This window comes from Plutella xylostella, chromosome 20, assembly GCF_932276165.1.
Source record: "Plutella xylostella chromosome 20, ilPluXylo3.1, whole genome shotgun sequence".
Lineage (NCBI taxonomy): Eukaryota > Metazoa > Arthropoda > Insecta > Lepidoptera > Plutellidae > Plutella > Plutella xylostella.
Window position 1 is genome coordinate 4232749 of NC_064000.1, and position 20449 is coordinate 4253197.

Sequence of the window (20449 nt, forward strand, 5' to 3'; positions counted from 1 at the left end):
AAAATATCTCCTTTCAAATAAAAATGAATAGAAAAGTGTTGCCGCTGATACATTAAAAAACACAGACAACACTCCAAAATTATACAGACCCTTATTTTCGGCTAGGGTTAAATTAGAGTGATACTGACAATAACTTTGAACTCTTGTTTCAGCGATTCGATTGTTTATGAAAAAGATTATTTTTCTTACTAAAACTTTTTCTGTTTACTTTCGCAATCTTCTTTCGTACCTATACGTTAACTTAGTTTTTAATTTCGCGGCGACGACTGCCCGCAATCACGACCAAGGAGTTACTAGCTGGTTGGCGTGCAAGGAGATTTTATTGACTACACAACATAATACTACAGAAAACCCCTCGGTTCTCGCTAAGAATTTTTCAGCAATGTGTACCCGGATAAAAAGACGAATATTGTTTTTACAAAGTTTATAGTATAAAATGTTCTTCTTACATTACAATATATTATATTGTAAACAGTGAATAGATATTACATATTTAATTAAGTAGTATTACTACTCTCTTACGTAAGTCGAATTATTTCCATGATTTCATTAAAACTTAGGTGCACAAAACAAAAAAATCATAACATAACACACACATGATGTATAATATAGATGAATGTAGGTGCAATCTAGTAGAAGGAATGTTATACACGCTAGAATTTAATCAGTGAAGCTCCAGATCAATGTAAAAGACTGAAGGTTAAGATTTGCCTCACTGTATGTGTATCCTATCTATACTTATTTACTGGTGTAAAAAACGTAAGATCATGCGAATTTATGGAAGAATTAATAATAATACTACTTACGTATTATAAAAACAATAATGTTGGTTAAAACCAGTAAATCATAGCTATAAACAAAGAAAATCAGGGATCACCATCAATACATATTGGAAAGTGAAAGCAAATAAATGAAGATCATTCATTTACACCTTCTATTAACATCAGTTTGTCATTGGGTTCCAGTAATATTGGCGCAGCAGCTGAGGAGTTCATCATCATCAGGTTACGATCACTACACCTGAAACAAAAATGGTCGTCGAGTTCTGCAATTTAAATTTCAAAACTATGGGTGCAATAATGCAAGTATTCTGTGGCGAATTGCCTTTGGATGAACTGAACCCATTATTCTGAACAACTTTAAATACTGTGGATTCCAGAAATAACATAATCTGATGCAGTCAATTAGTTTAGCATCTCACAGAAGCTCTACAACACAACGAATACATATAGGTTTATAAAGTATACATATATCCACTCCGTACCACAATTCCTCCTCAACGTAATACATCTTGACTGCGGGCACGGGGCACCCGTTGAAGGTCCTCGCCAGGACCATGGAGTAGGCACCCATGTCTCGGAAGAGCAGCCAGTCCCCGACGCGCAGGCGAGGTAGGTCCGCGGCAGGGACCACCAGGTCCAGGGCGTCCGCTGTTGGACCCCAGATGGAGCAGGGTTCGGGGGTGCTGGGGCGAGGCTGCGAGGAGTGCAGGGGTTAGGGACTAATAGCCGATGGATTTTATACCCGAATATGGTGTTGCAAAAAAGGTAAGTAAGTATACCTACTAAGCTACCTACAACATGCTGCACACGTAGGTTTCGGCTTAGTATACCCTTTTTGCAACACCCTGTATAATTTGTACAGTCAATGCATATAAAGCGATAATAAATGAAAAATAGAACGCGGTATTGACCTGAATAAGTTGCAGAGGGATATTATAAGGGACTTGCGATTCGGTTATTTATTCAACCGTTTGTATGACCACTACATAATTATATTTAACTAGGACCGAACTCTGTTCCACATCTGATTTACCTGCAATAGCTCAGGAAAGTACTGTTTCGAATCGTAAATTCTATCTCCAAAAGATCCATATACACCATCGTTAATGAAGTACATAGTAGAAGTTTTCGCATCTTCATGTTCATACTCACATGACACCTGAAACAGGAACTTTATTCAGTTGAGTTAAAAAAGATTATTTTTTTCTCAACCTCTCGTGTCCCACTGCTGGGCAAAGGTCTCTCTCTGAATTTTCCACTTACAAAAAATAATTAAATGATTTCAAAATTAAAGTTTAATATATAAATTTTGCACTTACTTGTTTTATACTGTAAACCATAACCGCCAATGTAAATGGGGCTGCAGCAAAATATTGTCCAGGTTCAGAAATCACCTCAACATCATCAGGGAAAGACATTTCTAGTTCTTTATTAACTACATACGCTATCTTCTCTATACTATTGTCTCTGGTTCCTGGGAAACCGCCCCCTATATCTAATAAGGTACAGCAGTGGCCCAAGGAATCTGCCTTGTGGAACACCTCTGCTGCTCTTCGCATTGCGCGTCCGTATGACTCAAAATTCCTGTACGCCTGATCCCACGTGGAAGGAGACACCGATTACCTGTCCAAAATCAATAAATTACATCCTAGTCGAGTTTGATTGATAAATCCATAAGCCAGATAAATAAAGTTAGTTTTCCCTTGAAAACTAACAAATGATAGATACAATGTAAGGATTTCACAGCTGTCATAGGGCTCATGATATCACATGGAAGAAATAATACAACAGGAATGCGCACTGCACCAAAAAAACGAGCCGACAGAGATAGTCAGCACGGAGCCCTCCATCTCTTTCTATTTTTGGTGACCATCATTTTAGGTAATTCATGAGACATCACTTCTAATCTATTATGTCGCGAATAGGTGTGGATGGTCTCAAAGTCACCTATTATTCGAACAATTCGATGTACAGGTAAGTAAATAACTGACAATGATAAAAAGTCTTAGCAAAATCGCACTCTTTATTGTCAGGACTTTATAGTTCGACTGTAACGATAATAAACACTTGCGAATTTGGGAAAATATAATTTTAAGTAAATAAAATTAAGTTGGGTGTAGTGTTGACAAGAAAGTGTCAAAACAGGTTAACATTAAACGCAACTATGTACCTAAAACGTGTTTACTCCGTTTACATAGTCTAGTTGATGAAAATCATAAGATTTCAAAAAATATATCTCAACCTAAGTGCTTCCGCCGGTTTTAAGCTTGATAAATTATCATATAATACTCATATCTATCACCAAAAATAACTCTTTACCAGCCTTATAAGATAACAGCCACAATAATACCTAATGATACTTAGGTGTAAAATAAAACAAAAAGTTGAATGAAACTGGTCCTAATTAATGGAAAGTGATTCAAAAGTACGAATGAATGGTCACCCTAACCATAACGTCTCTCACAACAGTATAAACGTCATCCGTCATCTTGACAACTTCGGTCTTGTCGTAAAGTATTTAGAAAAACTACCAATATTTTTTATGAAATTATTATTCATACAAATACCAAATTATATAAATAAAATTACATGTTGACACTTGACACTTGACAATGTAAACATGTCAAAGAATAAAATAAATAAATAAAATTCACAAATACAGTTAATAATGCTATTTACATGACCAAATTATAATATCCTGCAAGTACCTACCCACAAGTTTATTTACCTGACCTCTCGGAACCGTCCTACGACCCGCGGACGCAGCAGTGCTACTTGTGCTAGTGCACTACGAGTGCGCCGAGTGTTTACCTAGTGTGCGACCCGCGGCTGATCAAAGACTCGTGCCGTGACCCCCCACCTTCGTTACCACGAAGTGTTAGTGTGCGGCCCGCGGCCCTGAAGGAAGTGTCCTTCAAGCCTAACTACCACATTATAATCTTGAAGAACATTACAACGTTGCAGAATGTAGCTTAAGTTTTTACCTTTTTACTATGAGCCAACTAAAGTTTGTACAATTTATGACTCCTCTAATTAGTAATTTATACCAATGCCATAGATTTTTTATCAAAGCTAGAAATAAACATGACAGATAGTGTCTGCAAAGCAGTCTGCCCACATTGCCCCGGTTCGACTAAGCTTTATGTAGTTCCACGTGGCTTAAACGTACATATCAGTCGCCTACATAAGAGCTTATTAACACAGTCACAACAAACTCCCCTCAACGATTCCCCTTCTCTCATACATTTACGTATTCTAAAAGAAAATGTCAGAGTGCTGAAACATGTTCCTAAGGGTGCTAGAAGTCTCGCAGCAGGTAAATTATCGCATATAATCGAGAGATGCATTCAAAATAATGATACCGAGGACTGGTATCAGCTTCTTACATTTTCCTACTCATCTCTTAAAATCCCTTCGTCCGAAGACCGAAACCGTTCACTTACCTCTAAAGTAAAGGAAAACATCTCAAACGGAGAAACGGACACGTCGCCTTCCCCTAGCGCAACATACAGGCCGCGAATTAGCGACCAGCGTCCATTTTACAAGGCTGTAGAATCCAAAGTGCACGATGGTGATCTTAGCGGTGCGGTTCGTATCCTGTTCTCGGACGGCTCTCTGGCCCCAAACAACGATGACATCTTATCGGCTCTGCGACTGAAACACCCATCTCCAAGTCGAGGGTTGGACTTCCCCCCCGAGCCAAACCAAACCAACGAACACCTGATGGTGGATGTTCCTGACGTAGCACAGGCCATTGCAACGTTCCACAACGGCTCAGCCGCTGGGTTGGATGGTCTTAGGCCGGAGCACCTAAAAGAGTTGACATCCGGTGGTGCTGGTGATGGTGGAGTCAGGCTTCTGCGCTCCCTTACCAAATTGGCCAACTTTATGCTCAAGGGCGTAGTGAACAGGGAGGTATGCCCATACCTTTACGGTGCATCACTTTGCGCACTGCTAAAGAAAGATGGAGGTATCCGCCCCATTGCCATTGGTAGTGTTCTTCGACGTTTGGTGGCCAAACTTTGTTGCCGGTCAGTCAGGGATGACATGTCTGCCTTGTTACAGCCGAAGCAACTGGGTTTTGGAGTTCCAATGGGTTGTGAGGCGGCAATCCACGCCACCAGATGTTTTGCAATGACAAATCGTAACCCGGACAATATTATAGTCAAAGTTGACTTATGCAATGCATTTAACATGGTCGAGAGGGACACCATCCTGACTAAGGTCAGAGATAGAGCCCCATCTCTGCACCCATTTCTCCACCAGTGCTATTGGAAGCCATCCAATTTATTCTTCGGTGACAATCTGTTGGAGTCTCAAGTGGGCGCACAGCAAGGCGATCCCCTGGGTCCATTAATCTTTAGCTTGGCCATACAGGATGTTGTAGCCTCCCTGAGCTCTCCGCTCAATGTCTGGTATCTCGATGATGGCACTATTGGGGGCAGTCCGGAAATGGTTACTGAGGACCTCAAAAAATTAATAGATGGTCTGAGGGAGATGGGCCTTCAGGTCGACTCTAATAAATGCGAGTTGTTTTTCTGTTCAGAACAACCTTCACAAGCAGTTTTGGACGAGCTTTGTATCATGCTACCGGGCATCAGGGTACTAAGCAAGTCCAATTTCAGGCTTTTAGGCGCACCAATTTTTCCCGAAGGTATTCCGGAAATGTTATCGGAAAAAGTCAAATCACTTTTGACAGCTAAACAGCACCTTAAGAACTTGTCAGCACATGTTTCTCTGACAATCCTCCGCAGCTGCCTATCTATACCAAAACTCACTTATACTCTGCGCACTGCCCCAGTTTGGCTTTACAAGGACGATTCACTTCTCTATGATAATGCTTTGAGAGAAATATTACAGGAAATATTGAATATAGAAATGTCTTGGCCACAGTGGTGCCAGGCTGCGTTACCCATTAGACTTGGTGGTTTAGGCATTCGTCGCTTGCAGGACACCGAGCTTCCCGCATTCCTGGCCTCATCGCATGGGGCATCGGAACTCGTCACTAATATTCTTAACATTGATGGTGATGGGTTTCGTATCCCTTTCGTTGATGAGGCTTTGGATTCGTGGCGGGCTCGGTACCCTGGGAGTTACCTACCTGAAAAGCCAATGTTCCAGCGAAGCTGGGACGATGTGGCATCTAGAGCAAGTCTGGACCGGCTTATGGACGAGAGCAACGGCGCAGAGCTGGCACGCTTGCGGGCGGTCTCCAAGCCTGAGGCGGGTATTTGGCTACATGCTATGCCCTCTCCACAACTGGGAACCCTCTTAGATAACGATTCTTTGCGTGTGGCTGTCGGTCTGAGGCTAGGCTGCAAAATCTGCGAGGCCCATATATGTCGGTGTGGCGCACAGGTCGATGCACAAGGACGACACGGTCTCCATTGCGTCCGGAGTGCGGGAAGGCTGTCGCGGCATCACGCCATCAATGATATCATCCGGAGAGCCTTAGTTTCGGCAAATATCCCGTCCATATTAGAGCCCCCGGGGCTTAGCAGAAACGACGGGAAAAGGCCAGATGGCCTCACATTGATCCCTTGGGAGAAGGGGCGCTGCTTGCTGTGGGATGCTACATGTGTTTGCACTTTTGCACCTTCACATGTAGCATCCACCATTGCAACTCCTGGGGCCGCAGCAGAACTAGCAGCCAAACAGAAAATAGCCAAATATAGCGGCCTCATGGAAAATTATATCTTTGTGCCCGTGGCTCTGGAAACTACGGGAATCTGGGGTCATGACGGCAAAAAATTTATCAAAAGCCTAGGCCGTCGCATGAGGGACTGCGGGCTAGACATCCGCTCTGGAGCGTTTCTGATGCAGAGGATCTCTCTGGCTGTACAGCGAGGCAACGCTGCCAGCGCCTTAGGGACCTTTGCGTCGGATGCGTTCCGGAGCGAAGACACATAGTTTTATTTATTTTTTATTTATTTTATTTTTTTTCTTCTTTTTTTTTGTTTATAGTTAGGCTAGGTACCTTTAGTCATAATTTTTCTTAAGTTTAGAATAAGTTATTTAGATTGTATTGTGTACATAGATATTTACAGTTTGATTAAATGATTTAGTTACCCATGTTTATAATGATTTATTATAAATTTGTTTTTGAAAATGATATGATATACAGTAGTCTATGAGTTAATTTAATATTTTTTTTGCATAGCTCTCTTCGTACAAAATCTACTAAATTTTTCACACCTTAATCCTGGCAATTGTTAGAAAGAGAGGAAGGGCTCTGTGGTAACCCTCTCTATCGGCTCGCGGCCTCTTTCACTTCAATAATAAATCTTAAGGTGAATTCGTTAGGTCTATTTTTGTTTGTATCATTTTGGTGAGTGCGCATTCCTGTTGTATTATTACTTCCATGTGATATCACTATACATATTAGTGTCAATGTTTGAAGTACTTAGTGAATTCTAATTTTAAAATAGCTGCTTACCATTTTCTATACAGATGGAAAATAAATCATATGCAAATCTGTTCACTGTTGATAATTTAAAATTACTACTGAAAATGCAAAAATATATGTACCTACTTGTAAATCCATTTGAGCTGCGATTTCGAGAAGTTTTGGCGCCTCAGTGATGGGGTCGCAGCCAAACTTTATGCCAAGAGGATGGTCAGCTTTCAGAGCATCACTACGGATGCGTATCACCAATCTGTAAATTGTTAATACAATCACACCTTGTACGAATTTTTCCTTGTTGGATCGGCAGCGTGTCATAGTCACTTTCCCTTTGTGAGTGTAATTTTATCCACCATGTCGAGAATAAAAGTTATCGTTAAAAGTCATCCATTTAGGTTCTATCTACTTAAAACATTATTTCGGTTAGTTCACAACAGTTCACACTAACACTAACTAAACCCGTGAGGAAACCGCAATAAATACCATACATTACATACATTTTTAATAAATTTCACTTGAAGATTTAGGTTAGGTTCAGCATTAATCCTCCATAATGTAATCAGAAGTTCTTGAAGAATATGGAACTAAGCTTTTATTCCCGCTGGTGTCTTTAAAGTTAGGGGAAGCACTCACTTTGCATGTGGCATGTGTTGTTTTATTTTCTTCAGCTCCATCTCTGAGTCAAAGGTCATCCTTTCCACATTCACCGCGGACGCGTAGCTGATGTGAGATACCATCTTCACCGGTTGAGCGAATATTATACGGCTGAAAACGATACAGGAATTGAACGAACGAATGGTGTAGTGGTTAGTGACCCTGCCTCACTATTATGACGAAGGTATTAAGATATTGGTTTTAAATACAGATATTTTCTACTCGAGTCTTGGATGTTGATATAAATACAGAATAGTGGACGAGATCTCGAATAGAACCTAAAGGTACGCACCTTCGTACCTTACTTAAATATTCGGACTGTGGATGCGGAAGGCTCATGATACAATCACGATCAAAGAAAAAGTTCCACTTACAAAAGGTCGATACAAAATTACACCAATTTCTTCATTTAAGTTAGAATTTTATCGAATATTTAAGTTGGTAATATTCTGATGTACTTTAATATTGCAGATGGCGATGGCCTCATTCTGGATTTGCTGCTATTGTCAATGAAACTTTTTAATTGTTCGAGTGAATTTTATCGAGTACGGCATACATACTCGGAGCTCACGCCCAGTGACCTGACCATCTTGATCTCCTGCTGAGACGCGCAGTCGAAGCCGGCGCCGAGGGCGGCCAGCGTCTTCAATAGCATCATGTCATTGTTGCACTTCACAGCTGGAATTAACATCGTATTTTATGAATCGATCTGAGGGCTAGCACGGGACGCATATAGGACGTGGCAAAAATTCTCTGTCGCGCTCGCTCTTAAGGCTGCACGATGTGATTGAGCGCGATGCAAAACTTTTGTCAGGTCTTAAATGCGACCCTTCAGAAGAAATATAGGGTATAATAATCTTTCAAAGTGAAAACCGAACTTAAGTTGTTGTTTATGTCCATTATATGAATATGAACTAAAACAGAGTGAGATTTTTATCACCTGTTGGCTAGCAACATTAATTGTCTATGGATCCATCTATATTTTATATCATTGTCTATATACAACTTCCTCTTCCGTTTCTGCTCTTCACACGAAAATACACGGATCAATACACAATTCCCGTTTTAATTACTCCCACGAGCTTCAAGCACCCCCAGGGCCTACAAACCATCCACATACAGTCCACTCCGCTCCATCACCTCCTAACGTTAACTTAACTTATGGCATATCCTGTACCAAAATAATGTATTTTCTTTGAATATCAAAATAACACCTCTTATTTGAAAAGTTTGTAAATCCTGTAATAGTATATACTAGTACATATAATTACATACTAGGTAGGTACTACATACAGTATTAGGTAGTATTACCGTAGTAAGGCTTGATTCGCGGCATCAGAAGGTTCCATTTCTGCCACCTCCTGACCACCTCTCCAAGGTCTACCACGTAGAAGGGGTCCTCTTGGCAGCCTGAAGCCACTATCTCCTTTATAACACTCTTTGGATCCCGATGGACGGGAGTTCTAGTTATTGTATCACAGCCCCTAATCATCTTAGAAGATAAAACTGTAGATACAACTGTTGTTTTACTAAGTAGGTACTTAAAAAATATATTATTTAAATAAATTGCACTTTTATTAGGGGTGCCACATGTGCTAAATAACAATTTAAAATTCAATTAAAAAGAGTCGGTAGTTCGAAAGCCAAAACAATTGACGACTCTTTTATAAATATAAAACTAAACCGAAGTAACTTCACCGGTTTGTAAAATAAAACCAGCAGTAGGTTTTATGTAAATCATAATAAGATTCTCATGTAAGATTACTTATAATGAGCATTTTCGTTAAAGTGTTATCTTTTTGAATATATTACTGCTACATTGACATGAAAGTAATTGCTAACATTTATCTCGTAAAATAAAAGGCTACCCGTCGTTTTCACAACTGAAAACTTCAAGTTAAGCGCTAATTAAGTATAACTTAAAGCGCTATGACTGGCAGAAATTGTCAGTGAACAGGACTTAAGTTCATGCATGGGTAGATTTAATCAACTGAGAAACCGGACATACAAGTTCATCTAGCGTTGCACATTATAACGTCATACTGTAAGTATGGTGATAAATTAAAACATTTTTAGAGTTCCGTACCTACCCAAAAGAAAGTATTATTTTATTACTTACATTAAATTCTTTATTGCACATAAATTAAGCATAGGTTAACTTAATACTAGTAGCATTCTCTTTCAGTTACATTTAGGTGTTGTGAAGAGAGTAGGTAATAGGGTAGTGCAATAAGTTGAGGACTTAGCCAAGTAAGTTGGCATATCTCTGGTTGAGGAGAGAAGTTAAAGATAAAATAGGAACCTATTTTATTAAGGTCGGTATTTTATTTTTGATAAATATCTTACAATCTTCTGCAAAACATAGTTAGATGTTTACTCCTTTTGCGGCCAAAAAGATTTACCATCTTATAAATAAATACATACTTAATACTTATATTGTAATGAGCTTAATCTTTGGTTATTGAATATTACAATATTCGACATGCTAACAAGAATATGATTAAATTATGTTATAATAAGTGCACCTAATTTTTGAATAAGCATAAAATTATTCAAATCATCATCACAACCGATCACGACGTATACATCTACTTGTTTACTTCTAAACACGTACAGTTAGCTTCATTATCGACCTTACTTTACACTATGTTATTGTATTTTTGACGTTCCCTTATGTCTGGTGAGTAAAGTAGATTTTCCTTGGCAGTCATCAAATATGTATAAGATTCGAATGTCAAAAAACCAATAATAAGATGGAAAGAGTTTATAGTAGCTAATCTATACAGTTTTGTACCTTTTCAAACAAAGGACAGTCATTCTTTCAAAAATTGAGGTTTGGGAGTTTGGCAAGGTATTTAATAAAAGCTACTTATAAATCTGACTGTACTACCATCCTAGCTACTAACAAATATCGGCCAGTTGTTTATACATCAAAGCTCGCTAGATTGTGTAGCGAAGCGGGGCTTGACTTCCGGTTCGGCATATAACTTTTTCTCCCTAGAAAAACGCGGACTCAGGTGTACTGTATGTATACGCTCTTTTTCGCGGTGGATGATACAGGGTTGATGATAATAACTAAACTAAACAAATCAACTAGTCTGGAAATAATTACTCTTCGTAATAAGGCCGCCAATTGTACCGTCTATGTTGTAATTTCTGTGTTTTTTGTGCAATAAAGAATTATCAATGTATCTATCTAAGGTCTAATGGGATTTTTACTGTCATGCACGTGTAATCCAGTTCTTCAATTCACGCCCCCTCCTCCATGTCAATAATATGCCTCCATAGGCATATTACTGACACGTTCCAAACTATTGTCCTTTCCCAGACCAACTGTAGTAGTTATTTAATAAATTGCCATTGAATAAATAACATGCTTACCTATTTTATTCTTTCACATATTGATAATAATTAGTAATTCTGTCGCACTGTTTAAAAAGGTGTCAGTCGAAACCGGTCGCTTGTAACTTTGTTAAAATGCCTCGGTATCCTCGAATTATTTTGATAGCAAAAGTCGTAAAAAACGTAAACAATATACTTAATTAAGACTTTATAAACAGTTTTTGGCGCACGCTCGAAACTTAGTGAGATTCAAACCGTAATACTTCTAATAAAAATACCTACATAATAATTATATGCAATGAAATCATTCACAGCCTGGGTCGGTGCTTATTTTACAGATCCCAATTACCCTTCCATGGGATTATCCATAGTATATTTGAAGGTTATTCGTCTATGGGAGCTGAAGAAAGTCGATTACATCCTACCATTTTGGCTGTGTATCGCTTTCGTAAGCCAGATCGCGTACATTCTCGTTACTAATCGCAGACTTCATTTTATCATAAACATGTTTCAAACGGGATTTTTCCATTTGGGGCTCGCTAAGATAGCACTTTACTATTATAACTTGCCAAAGTGGATGGAAACATTTAACTGGCTATCGGAAATGGAGATTAGGCAACAAAACGATGAACATTTGAAGCCCATTGTAGACAGATATACTAAGTACGGCAATAGTGTCTCGTGGGCATATCTCATTTTGTCCTACTCTACATGGGTATTTAATTATGGAGAAAATTTATTGATGGTCATTATACAAATGGAGACATCACACGAAATAGATCCGACTTACATAACATTTTTTTGGCTCTGGCCAACAGAACCTTTGAAGGGAAGGTGGAATGTTTACCCGTACATAATACTGCAGTTTTTCTATGCTTTTTTCACGGTAACATATTTGCTTGCTTTCAACGTCCTGTGTGTATCGACAATGATAGCCATGGCCGGACAGATAGAAGTATTAAGCGAGATGTTTCGACGAGCGCTGGACACGGATAGTGAAGAGGCGCAGTATCGTAATTTAATTACCTGTTACAAACGATACGCCGACATACTTTTGTACGTTGGCATAATATATGTTCTTATTGCATAAGTTTAAAAAAACAAACATTAACCAAGATAGATCACATAATATAATTTTAATATTTCTTTTTAGTATGCAGAAAAATCTGAACAAAATAATGTCATCAATTCTGTTTATGTATCTGCTGGTGGCCTCTATAAATTTGAGCCTCGTTTTATTCAGTTTACAAAACGTAAGTTTTCTCTTTCCTACATTTTTGGACATATACCTAAAGGACAATAGGTTACCGTCTTTATATAAAATAAATCCACATAACTTAGCATAACTAGAATGACCACAGCGTCCTATGGCGATGGCGGACAATCGACTGTTGATGAACCGTTCAGAATCTGTCAATTTAGTATCCGAGGATAAAAAACAGATGTAACAATTTTATTTTTTAATTTCAGCTTAAAAAGTCATCCAAGCTGGCGTCGGAAGAGCTAGTTCTAAACTTAACAGTGGAAGTTTTCTATTTCTATTGGCATGGACACCAAGTTATGCACCAGGTAGGTTGTTATATTGGTTATAAATAAACATAATTACCCATATAATTTTTTGGACGATGTCATGTTAACCGAAATTCCTTCATAAATTTTACTTCTCGCTACCTTAGAACCATGAAAATTTAGCAAGTACCAAAATAAAGCAGATTAGATGATTGTTGCAGCGTCATTTCATTGGGAAGAGGTTTGGGCACTATTTGAGGCGAAGCGAAGCTCGCGGGAACAGCTAGTATAAAATAAATCCACATAACTCTTTAATAACATAACACAACTCTTTCATTGGTCAACATACACCATCGGTAATTTAAATTTAAATTTTCAGAGCCAGTGTGTTAGCGCGGCGGTGTATGACTCTGACTGGGTGGATAAGAGTCCTGAAATTCGCCGACTTGTCTACATCATGTCCTCCACGGTCAACAGGAAACTTGTTTATAACGCTGGCCCTTTTAATGAAGTTAATGTCACGACTTTTATCCAGGTGACTATTAAAATGAAATACTTTCTCCTCAGATCTTGGGTGTTTTACCCGACTGCCGAAGGAGGAGGGTAATGTTTTTTAATACATATACCTACATCGGCGCTTCTTTCGCCCACTATGCGCATAGCATGATGAGCCGTGTCACGTATTTTTCATATGTTCATATATATACTTATCCAAGACTTATCCGTATTTTTTTTTTCAGATTTTGAAAGTCGCAATAAGCTTTTACAAATTAATGTGTACTACGACCGTGTCAAGATCTTAATTCGGTGTAATAAGTTCCTGTCGTTGAAGGATTTGAATTAAGCTTCACAGATATTATTCTTCGCACTCTGAGCTCAAGTGTTGATATTATTATGTAAAATAAAAGATAAATGCCTGATTCAGTTTCTACCACGCTTAAAAATATAGTGTACTTATAAGCTTAATAAAAGGTACTTCCTTCATGTAAATAAAGTTTAATAATTATTTCCCTTAATTACCACACAACTTATGACACAACTTATGCACACACTCACGATTATTCAAGTAGGGTAGGCAGAGGTGAATTGCTGTAACCACTTCGCGTCAGTTTTGTACAGTAAAGGGAAATACCTGACCCCTCTCAGAAACATTGTTACTATGAGAGGGGGGTCAGGTCTCCCTGCACCTGACCGTACATACATCATACATACATAATAGGCCCGGGGGTTATTATAGCTCGCGAAAAACTAAGTTTCAGAGGGCTGCTGTACCACAATTAGGTAACGATTCTATCTGGTTACATTCATTTATGCTCACGACTGTAATTCCCGAAGGGGTAGTCAGAGGTGACTCGGCGAGTCATCCGCTTTGAGTGAATACACTTAGGGTACAGGGTACGCATCTAGAATCTAAATAGATGTACAGGTTTAGATGTAGCATGTTTTCCTTCACCGTAATGCATAACGCAGGCTCTCGCTCAGATTCAGCCGGATCTATGCAGCAGAGTCATACAAAATTTCACCTCTCGGGTTCGTGCCACGATGCGAATCCGCGGCAAATATTTGAACAATATCATATTCCATCCATAAATGGCATACATGGGCCTTTCAAATAAAACATAAATTTCGTCGATACCTGTCATAATTATACTGTCTCACACACATCGTGTTTTATTAAATTTTAACATCCATCCGTCCTTGTTGAAAGGCTCAAAGACCAATTATGATTGAACGTAAATTAAAAAAAATATATTATATTTTTTATCTCCGAACGATAATCTGCATTTTACTTAAACCTTACTAGTTAACTACTCTCTATCTTTATAGCAACGCTATTATTAACTCCGCTAACATCGATAGATTGCCAATTTCAGTTCATTGTGATGAACATAACTTTTCTCAAGATGTATGTAATACTTATATCTAATAAGAGATGATATATGAGAGAGGTGCTATGGAGAGAACTATGCTTGGGGCTTCTCTGATGGATCATATTAGAAATGAGGTTAGCAGCAGTTTCCAGCCGCCGGAATCAGAAAGTTTTTTTAACACCCAGCCAAGCCATTATGAAAATAACTTAGAGCCGGGTTCATAGACGAAGATGATCTAAACCCATCCGATCGCGCGCTACAATTTTTTGTATGTGAAATTGCACGTATATTTAGTTAAAAATCCAATGAAAAAACGATTCTCATGAGAAATGAACCTGCTTTCACAATGTCCAATCACGCCCCCTTGATGACGATTATTACTCTGAACTATTTATTAAGTAAGTAGGTACATGTTACAAGGCTCATGGTCATGGTATATACAGAGTGTTGCGAAAATTCAATTAAGTATAAGCCGAAAAAAAACCATCCACACAGCAATATTTTTATTACACGTGCGGTTGTTTTCGTGTATATCAATAAAATAGAATAAATCTGATTTACCATATCTTATTATGAGGCACCCTGTAAAACTAGTTAAATTATATATTGAAACTATTCATTTAAATAAAATGAAAGAAATTAGTATGAAGCAGGAGCAATTGATTTAATTTTATATATTCTGAATACTAAGCGATAATTTTCATGTTCTAAAGTGGGTTAGTCGGAATCGGTCGCTTGTTAGATAACTTTTTTTTAAATAATTTATTCTTACTTACTTTAGAAAACTGAAAAATAACAATGAAGTCATTTGCAACTTCTGTTACTGCTTATTTTACAGATCCCAAATACCCTTCCATGGGATTAGCCATTGTGTATTTAAGGATAATCGGGCTGTGGCAACTCAAAAGAGTTAATTACATCGTACCAATTTGTCTTTACGTCGCATTCGGCAGCCAGATCGTTTATATATTTTTCTCTAATCGCCCCATTCATTATTTCGTGAACATGTTTCAAACGGGATTTTTCCACTTGGGCCTTGCTAAGATAGCACTTTACTATTATAATTATCCAAAGTGGATGGAGACTTTCGACTGGCTATCGGAGAAAGAGCTCGAGCAACAACACGATGCACATTTAAAGACGGTGGTTGACAAATATACTAAGTATGGCAACAATATCTCATGGATTTATCTCGTTGTGTCCTACATGACATGGGTGATAAATTACGGGGAAAATTTGTTGATGGTCATTGTACAAATGGAGACATTACACGAAATAGATCCGACTTACATATCGTTTTTTTGGCTCTGGCCCACAGAACCTTTGAGGGGAAGGTGGAATGTTTACCCGTACATAATACTGCAGTTTTTCTATGCATTCCTCACATGCACATATTTGCTTGCCTTCAACGTCCTGTGTGTATCGACAATGATAGCCATGGCCGGACAGATAGAAGCACTGAGTGAGATGTTTCGACGAGCGCTGGACACGGATAGTGAAGAGGAGCAGTATCGTAATTTAATTACCTGTTACAAACGCTACGCCGATATACTTTTGTACGTTTATTTGATTTTGGTGTGTTGTATTTATTGAAAGTTTTTAAAGTCATCCAGAGTTCTCTATAGCGCGCTACACGCGCCGGTTGTGTTTTTTTAATTAAGTAATTATTAAGTTATATTAATGTTTTTCCTTTTCAGTACGCAAAAAACTCTGAACAAAATAATGTCCTCTATTCTCTTCATTTACTTGTTGGTGGCCTCTATAAATATGAGCCTCATACTTTTCAGTTTGGCAAACGTAAGTTATTTGCTGTGGTTATTTGATTATTAAAGTACTTATGCAAAAATGTTTTATACTGTGTATGAAAATTGAACATAATATAAGCACTTTTTAAACTATATAAGAGAAAATTAAAATACTTAACATTTTCTTTACATACTAAGTACATACCTAGTAACCAAATGAATGCTATAATAAACCGATGTTGATGTTTTGTTATAGCTCAAAAAATCGTCGAAAATAACGTCAATAGAGCTTGTACTCTGCTTAATTGTGGAATGTTTTTATTTCTACTGGCATGGTCATCAAGTTATGCATCAGGTAATATTTTTTACCGTACATCAGCAGATTTCTTAACGCAACTGTAGTAGGTAAATTTACTATGTTTATAGTAGGTATTATAATATTTTTTCAACACATTTTGGTGGACGAGGTCACTTTGGACCCGTTTGGTCATCATCATCACGACCCATCACGTCCCCACGCTGGGGCACGGGTCTCCTTCACTCCTTCCAATGTAGGAAGGGTTTTAGCCTATATAGGGGAACCCGGGGTAAGATGGGGTCGCGGGGTAAGACGGGACCCCCCACATATATGCCAAACTATACATCTTAGGAAACTGAGTAATGAGCCAATAGAAAGGCTTTAATGATTGACCTTTAGTGCGCCAGTGACCGCAGGTGTGAGCGCATGCGTTTTTTGTGTAAGCTCAATTGTTTGTTTTTGCGTAGTGTCTATCTTATTTTTGACGGGTAGAAACAACGTCACAACACAGTAAGTAAAACAGTGGCATTTTTGGTAATTGTGTCTTTTTATTTAAGGTTTGGTTCGCTTTGTTTAAATATGTGCAAAATCACTTTAACATTGAAAATATTTTTTTATGAATTATTTTTATAAAAAATATAACGTGGGGCAAGACGGGGTATTTTTGGAGGGGCAAGATAGGGTACGGATCTAGCTTGGTTAAGTTTTTTTTTTCTCCAACCCGATATTTGATATTGTAGAAGGGCGCTAAAAGGGCTATAGGGAAGTTGGCTAAAAAGACAAAGCAGATACTGCCTAGGAAGAAGAATAACAACGAAGATGACTGTGTCTACCTCTACTTGAGGATATCAACAGTCCTACTTTAAATCTAAGGAAAAGTGGGTCGGATTTCAAAGGTGCAGGCGTTGGGCTCACACTGCAGGTGCTGGTGTTGAAGATAAAATCACAGAAGAAGTGTTTTTGTCTCTTTTGTGCCCCACATAGTATACTTACCCCATCTTACCCCGTACATGGGGCAAGATGGTTTATTTCCCATTTTTTACATTTCATAAAATAAGTCAATTGTAATGATAACTTTTTTGGCAAAAGCTGTTCCAAAGTGTTCGTCATTAAGTTCCTAATGAGCCATAAATAATTGATAACGTTGTGGTTATAAATACCTGTTGTTTTTTTCATTTTCCCTTAGCGTCCCCGTCTTACCCCGGGTTCCCCTACCACGCTCGCTCAGTGCGGGGTGGTTAGGTCATCATAGCTAATCACTATACAATTTACTTTCAGAGCCAGTGTGTAAGCGCGGCGGTATACGACTCTGCCTGGGTGGACAAGAGCCCTAGAGTCCGTCGCCTAGTCTACATCATGTCCTCGACGGTCAACAGGACACTAGTTTACAACGCTGGCCCTTTCAACGATGTCAACGTTACCACTTTTATCCAGGTGATTTCGAGTGTCCCGTTTTTTTTTAATAGGGTGCTTACATAAAGAATCGGGTTCCCTGTATCTACCCGTACCGGTAACTTGATTAGGTAATGCGAAAGCGCTCACTGAAAGATTTAAAACCGGGAAATGCTCTAGCGCACTCATAAACAGCAGGTTACCGGTACGGGTAGATACAGGGAACCTGCCTCTCCATGTAAGCACTCATATTTCATATTTTTTAATAATTATTATTATAAAAACGTCACTAACACCAACATTATAAGTCAACTTAGGTAAAACTGATGAAGAATAATTATTAATATTTCATTTAATTTCATCCATGTTTCAGATTTTGAAGGTGACAATAAGCTTTTACAGATTAATGTGTACCACCACGGTTTCCGGAAGCTCGGGATCAGGATCTTAAACATTATAGGATATTTATCTACAAAATGTAAAATCTATTAAAAACTGTCAGACGGTATGGAAAGGTCTGAAAATGTGACATGTGAGAAAGATCTGTGCACCTTATTTTACCGATTAGAATATATCAATCTGAATCTGAATATTGATCTAAATTACATACTTACGTATATTAAATAATATGTAGAAGTTACTCATAATTTTTAAGGTTGATTTATTAATTATGGTCTGATGTTGAAAATAACAGTCAGTTACACCGATAAAAGTCATGGCTTCTTTTGCGTTCTACTACCATGACATTAGCAGTCTTACCTCCTTTCCTTACCACAGTCCTTACCTACTATCCTAACCTAAGCTAAGCTAACGAACTCGCAAATCCTTACTAATATTATAAATGCGAAAGTAACTGTGTCTGTCTGTCTGTCTGTCTGTCTGTTACGCTTTCACGCCAAAACTACTGAACGGATTTGAATGAAATTTGGTATACATACGGTCTAGACCCTGGGAAAGAACATAGGCTACTTTTTATCCCGGAATTCCCACGGGAAAACTTTTTAAGGCGAAGCGAAGCGCGCGGGAACAGCTATACAGCATATAATAAGATTGGCAGTGCTGCAATAAAACTCACATTTGTATCATTCCTTTCCCTTTTCCCCGTATCAAAGCTCCATATTAAGTAGTTATTACACTCACGGGCAATGAAATAGTTCCAATCACAAAATTCCGACACCAAACGACCCCAATTTTTTCAAAGATTTAATTGAAAATTTTATCAAAATGTTACCTTTTTTAGTTGGTAATATCCTGATGCTCTGTTAAATGTACTTCAATGTTGAAGAAGGCGTAATTAAGCTAGACTTTTCCGTTTATTAGGAATTTGGTATTTTTCTCAGTGGAACCTTTTCAGGGCCCGCGAGTGTATTATCTAGCTGGGACTTGGCGCTTAGCAAGGATGACGATACCGATTTATTTATTTATAAACACTTCTGAAAATAGTACTCGACCGATGGTCAGCGCTAACCGTCAGAAGTATTGTACACAAAAATCACAAATTATTCAAGACAGGTTATCAAACACACTTAAAAAAAACGCATACTTACAACGTTGGAGTGGGGTGTAACAAGGAGAGGAAGGACATACAGGGCCTTACCACAAAAACTTAAGACAGTATTTAACAGGTGTTTATTGCTGTCAAAGGCCTACAAAATCTGTCAAATTTCGTTTTAAACACTTGTTAAACAGTGTTTAAAGTTTTTTGTAGTAGCACAGACAAGGTCCATGGAAGGTCTAAAAGATGAGTAGAAAAAAAACTCCTGAGTATTAATTGACAGAAGTAGTACGAAGCATACGACGCGGACCGCTGCGCCCCGACATCATGTGCACGAACCTTAATACAACGATAGGGGTCTCAGCACATTGCATTGGCGCCTCTACACGTCTGCGGAAGCATCCGCAGATGCGTTCAGAGATGACATTCGCAGAGGTGTAGAGGGGGTGATTTTCGGATTCAAAATTCAAAATATCGATCGCTAGCGTAGAAATATTTAATTACATATTTCTTCCCCATAGGTAATAGTTGTTTTTTAAAACAAATGCTAAAATATTACGCAAAAAATATATTTAAGTATTGATAAATGGAGATATTTCTTTATTTTTTTTTAAATAAATGTTAAAACAAGTTGCATTGAACGATCGAAGCTAGTGTTAAATCACCACCACATAATGTCTGTGAAAATAACAGTGTTTGTTTTCGACCTTTCTTTCCATTTACGCCCTTTTAATGATACTCCGTTTGTAAGTGGCTAATAACTATTGCACGTTCCCAGGCGGATGGTATGTAACGAGGCATTAAATAAATTACGAAGGATTTATATACTTTTATGTGAATAAAATGAAATAAATATTAAGTAATTTTCCTTAATACCGATAGAATTCCTGACGCTGCCATTTGCCTCGTGCTATAAGAGGGTTATTATTATGTACTTATTTATCTTATTATAGGTATT

At 38.2% G+C, this 20449-nt stretch overlaps 3 protein-coding genes across 3 annotated transcripts; 2 read left to right on the forward strand and 1 right to left on the reverse strand.

The window, feature by feature from the left end:
- Positions 1-93: 93 nt before the first annotated feature.
- On the reverse strand, positions 94-9605 carry LOC105391763 (ornithine decarboxylase 2-like). The gene is given in 9 exon segments (XM_048628329.1): positions 94-1020; positions 1265-1476; positions 1816-1941; positions 2102-2362; positions 2364-2405; positions 7315-7438; positions 7819-7950; positions 8400-8517; positions 9151-9605. Coding segments are annotated over 9 exon segments (1299 nt in total). The 5' UTR covers positions 9332-9605; the 3' UTR covers positions 94-917.
- Positions 9606-11287: 1682 nt separating this feature from the next.
- On the forward strand, positions 11288-13677 carry LOC119691723 (odorant receptor Or2-like). Its single transcript, XM_038109797.2, has 5 exons — positions 11288-12237; positions 12335-12434; positions 12652-12750; positions 13070-13225; positions 13431-13677. Exons 1-5 carry the CDS (start codon positions 11480-11482, stop codon positions 13491-13493), a joined length of 1176 nt encoding a protein of 391 aa, XP_037965725.2. The 5' UTR covers positions 11288-11479; the 3' UTR covers positions 13494-13677.
- Positions 13678-15252: 1575 nt separating this feature from the next.
- Positions 15253-18809, forward strand: LOC119691722 (odorant receptor Or2). The gene is made up of 5 exons (XM_038109796.2): positions 15253-16117; positions 16259-16358; positions 16563-16661; positions 17883-18038; positions 18370-18809. Exons 1-5 carry the CDS (start codon positions 15360-15362, stop codon positions 18445-18447), a joined length of 1191 nt encoding a protein of 396 aa, XP_037965724.1. The 5' UTR covers positions 15253-15359; the 3' UTR covers positions 18448-18809.
- The last annotated feature ends 1640 nt before the right edge of the window (positions 18810-20449 follow it).